The sequence below is a fragment of the Dreissena polymorpha genome, chromosome 3 (genome assembly GCF_020536995.1).
Source record: "Dreissena polymorpha isolate Duluth1 chromosome 3, UMN_Dpol_1.0, whole genome shotgun sequence".
Lineage (NCBI taxonomy): Eukaryota > Metazoa > Mollusca > Bivalvia > Myida > Dreissenidae > Dreissena > Dreissena polymorpha.
The window spans coordinates 38,881,896-38,890,145 of NC_068357.1; the positions used below are offsets into that span (position 1 = coordinate 38,881,896).

The window sequence follows — 8,250 nt, forward strand, 5'->3', positions numbered from 1 at the left end:
CGTTTCTATGTTATTAATTGCCAACTTGAGAATTTACCAGTAATACATATTAGTAAACATCACTATCAAGTTATCATATAATTGAATTATGGGTAATATTTTACCAAATAGACACACAAAGAATGTATTTTATTCGAATATAGTAGTATTTCTTTAGATATGAAATATTCTGTCACCAACATTTCATATTGTGTATTTGGTAGGAAATCACAAACATGCAAATATTACTAAATGAGTGTTATTGATATTCGTTTGGAGGGAAAAGTTTGTTTACAATTTATACAGTGTACATTACAGTGAACAGCTTTCACTTCAGTCAAAATACGATGTAGACGATATACAATTATTATTGTGAGTGTTTAGTAGTGGTTTGGGCGTTTGTTTCTATTTCATTGTGGTTGAAGACAATATTTATGTTACTGTTATATTGTTCAATATGATAAACATGACATGCATATGTAATAGATTTACTGCTTAGTGAACAAATGTCAGTTAAAACTTCCTTCCCTTATTCACCATGCATTTTCTAACTTCCATTCGCAATTGTTAATATTGCAAAGAGCATAAAAGTGGAAAACAACGAACACGGATTCCGATTGGGCATTTTTAAGATATTAAATAGTTTCACAAGAAAAACGACATCTCCAGGCCCATTTATTATCAATATTGATAGTTTGTTTATCATGTATATGTAATAACAATTAACGGTGGTTTGCAAACCGATATGTTTTAATTAAAACATCGTTTGTAACTAAGGAAGTTAAAATGATTTAATAAATACGCTAACATATTATTAGATGCATTACTTTGTAACAAGCAGTGTATTTATTTAAAACTGTCATGACGTTTTAATACCGTTTATTTGAGCTAGCAATATCAATTGCTAGCATGAGTGTCACGCATGATATACACTATTTGTGCAACATCAACACATCGTCGCGTTGGGCTATCATTTTCACAAGTGTCATGCCTATTCTACAAGAATGTAAAACAATTTCAGCTATTCCTTCCAGAAAACAGTATGCTGGTGATTAAGGGTATATTCGGACAACTTTTTGCAAAGCTTGTTTATGCTTTATCCACCATGAGCCGACCATAAATCTTCCACTCGAACCACTGATTTCAGAATGGTTAAAAATCACTGTTTCATATTGTTGCAAAAACGTATAAGCCGGTCGTGTTGCTATATTCGTTATCACGGAACATTCAAGCGCCTAGTGAAAAGCAAATTTTAAGGCCTTTATTCATAAATAATAGTGATTTCTTGAGACTTGATTGAGAATGTGGTCTTGACTGAAATTTGTTTAAACTGCAAACTAAGGAAAACCAATAAATACATTCATACATACACAAATAAATAAACAAATACTAATGTTGATGTATATAGATAAGCATAAACTTTATGTTTACAGCAGACGACAAATGATCACCTATTTACACATCTGGACCTGCTTTAAGCAATACTAGTTTATGTACCTATAGTTATGTGTAGGCAATTAAATATCATAATCTTTACTGCTGAATAAATGTTCTTTTTGTTGAAAAAGTCAGTAGTAAATTCCTCTTGTTTGCATGCTCACATATATATGGCCAGGTAATTAGTGTGGGGGTGATGAGCGCACCAAATGCGCCAGCCACGATCCGCTGGTGTGTATGCGTTCGATAATTAGTATTGTCTATAGGTCTTGAACTCTGATGTACATAAACATTTTGCTACTTATAACTATAGATATAGGCGACTGAATATTTCTCTTTTATAACTCTAATAATGGTCTTTCTTGTAAGACCGCTGAATTGTACTACCGTGCTCGGATATTATTTCTAGACAAAGGTATTTTGTGCCATGTATAGTTGTGTCATAGGACTTCAATAGTCTCAAATGGAACTTATTTGTCGCTTAATTGCATAAAATGTATTTCAAAATAATCATAGTTTTTTTTATTAAATCGGTTCATATACAGTTTAAGTGGTTAATATGTAATTAGATCAAATTGTGTTTCGCAATTAAGTGCTACATATATTTTTTGATGTTATCAATATATTGCGTCATCGTCCGTTAAAATCAAAACGCTACGTTGCATGCAAAAAACTCGTAAAAAAATTCAATTACAAAAAACATGTTGTTTTACATCTTAATAGATTTTTATTGACTTTGAAAAGTTTTAGAACATACCAAATAATGGACCATTTTTATTACCGTAATTCTCTGTTAAAAATTTAACATTTGAATACAATTGTTCATATATTAAATATACAGAAACGTTTGGCAATCCAATAAATTTATATTTGTATTTATTTCAAATAATAGCATTTACACTTTTGACCGATCGATATGCATGTATAATGATCGGTTATTATGTTCTTTATGTTAAGATTAGCATTTTGCTTAAATCCCGGTGTCTCCTTTTTGAATAATACGTTTGAATTGTAATTTATTTACTGTTTCTAAAAATCCCTTATTGTTTGTTCAGACATTCATTAGGTAGCACAATGTTTTTGAATATTAATGTCTGATTTCGAAACATATTTAAACAATTTTGGTCAATAAAGGTCTTCAGAATATGACATGCATTTTTACATATTTAAGTATGTTTGAAGTCAAAAGCGCATGTATCGTATTATTATGACGTTTTGCGCGCTGTACACTTGTACTCGTTAGTTAACTGTCATGAACAGGTTAGCATTACTTTGTTTTATATATTATTTACTTAATAAAATCTGTATTCACGTTATATGTGAAAATAGCAAACATGGTGAAGTGTTTATACTCGTCATTATTGACTGTTTGTTTGACCGAATTCCTAAAATAATTGTTACTTTGAGCTTCCTGTTATCGGACATTGTCACTAAATACACAATGGTGGTATTGAAAGTTCGATTGTGTTGGCATATTATGGTACTTAAAGTACTAGTGATGAAGGATCGACTGATGAATGTTCGCGACATCTTTGTATTTGTATCGAACCTATTATAAACTAAACCAATGTATTATACATTATATATGCAAATATAATGCAGATTATTAAACCAACGATTTTTTAATAAATCATTAATAATATTATCACTTTCATTGAATAAATACAGTTTCCAGAATGCAAATAAAAAGTCCAGTTCATCTTTAATGATAACAAATCATTACACTTGGGCATCATTTCATGTACAACTATATCATACCAATTAGGAGATGGCACTTATTTCAGAACACTTGTAAAGAGTGCATACATGGGGGGTTAAGATGGCTGTTTAGCTGTTAAAACAAACAGCCCTTTTTGCGCTTAAATTCAAGCTTTTTTGATAAATAAAAAAGAAGAAATGAATCAATTAATACGTGTCCATTCTTAAATTTTAAACATTAATTAATTAGTGTAATTCTTTTTCCTTAAAACGATTATACCCGGTCGAATATTTTGATTTAAAAATATTGTGTATTTCATTCTATGGTAGAAGAAACCACGCGCGTGTCTGCAGTAATATATGTTGTAGCAAACACACATGCCTGTAATGTATTCCAGAACGCCTTATTATGAGATAAATAAAGATGGTTTTAGTGGGACATTTCCTACAAACGTTATGACAATTCATATTTGAGTTTATATGTATTAGAATTAAATTACAATTCGGAACTTGCAAAAAAGATGTTGCTTTTTTTCGACCAAATGATGTTCAAATACTTATCAGTTTATAAACGTCAATGAAATATATACGAAAAATGGTGTAATACATTGCAACACGTGATCATAAAGTGGTTTAGTTTTTAAATGCATGTTAATCTAAAATATCATCTTCGAATGATCTCTCATCACTGTTCAGTTTCTCAAACTCGCAGACATACGAAATACACAGCAGATCTCGTGTATTAAATTCCAGGTGTGATATGCATTTTGAACGGCTTACATGTCTTACAATGTGCAGCTAATTTGTTAGGTTACACATGCTTCATATGTTAATTTATATTAGGATGATCAGATTTCACATTCAGCCACCTGAAGTGTTAATTTATCAGCGGTAGTCTGTATTTTAGTTTATGATTATGCACATCACTTAACAACCGTATGTTAACTGATTAACGTTTATTAATATGTTCATTCATCTAGGGATGGTTAGATGGCACATTTTGCTGGCTAGGGTGTTAATTAATCAGCTGTAGTCGGTGTTTTAATATATGGGTGCGCACTTTTTCAATTACTTATTTTCACATTATAAGAGGCTTAAACTGAACTATTAATTACACATAAATATTTCATTCACGTTATGCAGAGACGGCTTTTGTCTGTTACAGATTGTGGCAGACAGAGTACCTTACCTCGAAATTGCCTATGACAGGAATCCCCAAAAGACCTGTGTTCAGTATCCCGTCACGCGTGGTCCAGACTTCCTTCGGCGATACTTTTTGAATTCAAAGGAAATGTATTACTGACAAACATAAATATAAACAAAGCAGCATCTGACACTGGGAACATCACAGTCCCTGGATAACTACAAGATAAAATAGGCATGTGATAAATGCTGACATTGGTGTGATCCCTAAAACGATACCTGCAGGCGAAAGTAAACGTTAGTAAATACTTGATACTTGATGTGGATGAAGAAAAGTACCGATACATAGAGTAACTATACAATTGCTCGAACATTACAAAATAGTTCAGGAATAAAAACAACTCTGTTTACAATTATGCCAGTTTGATGCTACTTGCCAAATACCCAGATTAAAGATTCAATAATCTTGGAAAATTCCCAATAAATAAGCATGTTTGAAGGCGAAGGTATCGCAACAGTTTTGTAATTGCGTTTATTTCGGTAGATTTACGACTCATTGAAATGTTCACATCGTAAAACTGTGGAAAAACGGGCTTCAAACTGAATGACAGATCACTTTCCTGATGAAAACCTGAACATATGGTCGGATGTGTTAGCATCACACTATACTTGAACATTTGCAATTATACCATGCGAAACAAAACCTTTATTACTCATATTGAAATGTTTGTGTTGTATCGTTATTAACAACTCACAACTGTGCTGTCATAAAGAGAGAAGTGAACTTGCGCAAACTAAGGGGAATATCTTACGTCCCAGAATATTAATTCTGAAATTCAGAGATAGCACCAATAAGTATGTCTATTCAGACAAGTGATATGGGGCAACGTGAGCCCATTGTTGCCAACAGCAGTATCGGTTGCAAGGAGTGGTGGTGCGATAAACAGCCTTCGCTGATAGCCATGGAAGCCATCGTCATAATTTTGTGTTTTATCGGATGCTTTGGAAACCTTATAACCGTTTTGGCAATCATATTTTCCAGTCTTCGTTACAGTGTAAACTGCATCCTTGTAGGAAGTTTGAGTTTTGCCGGATTTCTATATTGTTCTCTGATCTTATCATTGCAAGCCGTAATATTCCATCGTCATTCGACCAATATTCCTCAAGAATTCTGCTCGGCGGCAGGAGGGATACGTTATACGCTGACCGGTGTAATTATGGTGACGCTAGCACCCATTGCGTTGTACAGATTTTTAAATGTGGTATATATTAAGACGTACCGATACATGTCAGAAACCAGACAGCTCGTAATAACCTTGGTAATATGCTGGTTGTTACCAATGGTGTTCACCATTCCACCGACTTTCCGGATTTGGGGTGCATTCCATTTCCAACCATCAATATTGAGTTGCACGTTTGATAAAAGCGCCGATCAAAGCAACAGGGTAGCCATGGTAACAGCAGGATTTATAGTTCCGTGTCTGTTTATTGTATACTGCTATGTTCGAATTGGATGTAAAGCTTATAAAAGTTTCAAACGTATGAGTCGCTGGGGTAGTACAACACCGCAAGCAAGAGCATTGCGTCTATCAGCTATGATGCTTTGTATATTTGTAATATTTTTTATAGGAACATTCCCCTATTTTGTTCTTAACGTTATGGACAAAGAGTTTAAATATCCCGTTCACCACATATGGACGACTATGTTTGCCTGGTTGTTGTACTGTTGCAATCCTATCGTTTACACGCTTATGGATACCAACTTTAGAAATGCGTACAGGAGATTTCTGATGGGCGATTGTGAGAAGAATCCCGTACGGAGATCCGGAAGTTCAATGTCAAGGGCAGTTTCCGTCTAGTAGAAACTTGCCATTCAAACATTCCAAGGCAGTTGTTTTCCCATTTAAACATAAATATTTCCTCCAGGTTATCCTAACTACTCTAAAATGACAATCTTATAATGAGTCAAATTTGACAACACCTGTGAATCTACACAAATGGTGTGGTCATATGACATAAAAACAACTAATGTTTACGTAGTTATAAGTAATAATTGTTGTAATAATAATTACTATTGAAAATGGGGTGATCTTAATTAACACTTATGGTTATGATAGAATTCATTTTATTGTTGTTGTTTTTATTCCAAATTACGAAATAGCATAAACTTTGACGATTCTTCGTGAATTTTTATAATTATTACTGCATTAAACAAACATGTTTACTTATACAACGTTTCTCATTGTCGGTAGACTAACAGTATTTGCGTTTGGTATATGTTATGGTAAGTTTGACATTTCAGTTGTTAAAGACAAAATATACTTTATAAATATAATTTAGTAATTCATAATCCACATATACATCTCAGAGCGTAGTAGATGACAAAACAACAACAACTTGTCAGCAGTTACTTAAGTGTAAGTGTAATTTTCAGATTATTTTGAATATAATACCTACATGAGGCAGATGGTAAAATGCGCACTAAAATCCATTATGTAAATTTATGATGTACAACGTCATGTATCCGAATAGCCTATTGAAACAATAGGCAGTGTATGGAGATGCTTTTCACGTGTACAATATTCCAAAGATGAACTTAATGATTTTTTTTCATAACATATAGTTTTGATTTGCATTTTATAAATGACCAGAATTACTGTAGTTGGTGCATCACCAACAAATAAATTATGAAAACTTAACATGCAACTAAAAAAGATATCAATTTACATAATCATCAAATAATTGGATAAGAATTATTTATTACTTTAACGTTAAATAAATATGAACTTGAAAACTGTATTGTCGATATAATGGTATGGCAAAAGGTACCATTGATCGCTTTCTTTGTCTGTTAATATAAAGTATTATATTTAGTAGCAACGTAGGTAAGCGTCTTTTTTAGTATAAAAGGGGCCATGTTTTATGTACTTCAGTTCAGTCCCTTTTGTAAGTTAGCTTGTATCTGAACATTTAGACTTATTGCTGAATTTATAAAATTGGAACTTAATTGTTGTGTTGATTATGAAATTATATTGTTCGAAAACTATGTATAAAAATTTAATACATAACTTAAATATCTAAACAGAATTAAATTGTTATTAAATTTATAAAATACTTTGTCTTGGATTGTATTATTGTGTCGTCGTTCGGAGTTGTGGTAACGAGTTACACCACCGTAGCATAGGTTTACATAAGCCGTTGTGCAGCGAAATTTGAGCAAAAATTTTGTCTTTATATTTGTACGACCTCCAAAATCATGTACTCACTAAATGTCTCGAGATAGGATTAAACATCCACACACGGAATACACTCCTCTTATTATGTTATGATTTGTGGCAAGTGGGAAACCTATTATCGTAAGGTGTTCTTATTGGACAAGATACTGCTCCAAATTTGATTTTAAGTCATTACATATCACAAGAGCTTCTCTGTGTTAGTAATTGGCATGGCAAGAATATACCAGAAATAAATAGTAGTAAACATCATTATCAAGTTATCATATAATTGATTTATGGGTTACTTATTTACCAAACAAGACATACGGCGGATATGTTGTAATCGAATATCACTAATCTGAAATATTGCTTTAGATATGCAAGATTCTGGATGGAATTTTCAGGCATAGTCATTCGATGTTGTGTCTTTGGAAGAAAATAAAAAAACATGCAAATATCACTTGATGAGGTTATTAACATTCGCTTCGAGGAAATTTGTGTTTTCAATAATCACCTGAGTACGAAAACATGTTATTTTCACACATAATAGTGAACGTACTTTACTTCGCTAAAATACAATGTTCACGATATACCATATTACTGTCAGTGTTTATCAGTGTGGATGCTTGTTTATATTTTATGTGGGTTGAATTCATTTGTTTCTTTACTGGTCTATTGTTCTAGTTGAAAAAAACGACATGCATGTGTTATATAATTAATGCTTAGTGAACAAAATTAAGTTAACACTACTATACACTGTCAAATAAACTTACTTTAT

The 8,250-nt window shown here is 32.4% G+C and overlaps 1 protein-coding gene across 1 annotated transcript in view; it reads left to right on the forward strand.

Annotated features, from left to right (window-relative positions):
• The window catches only part of LOC127873337 (G-protein coupled receptor moody-like), a 9,774-nt gene extending 2,444 nt beyond the window's left edge, over window positions 1–7,330 (forward strand). The window contains exon 2 of the mRNA XM_052417181.1: window positions 4,280–7,330. Coding sequence (XP_052273141.1) covers window positions 5,115–6,116 — 1,002 coding nt within the window. The 5' untranslated portion in view covers window positions 4,280–5,114 and the 3' untranslated portion in view covers window positions 6,117–7,330. The remainder of the gene's footprint in view (window positions 1–4,279) is intronic.
• The last annotated feature ends 920 nt before the right edge of the window (window positions 7,331–8,250 follow it).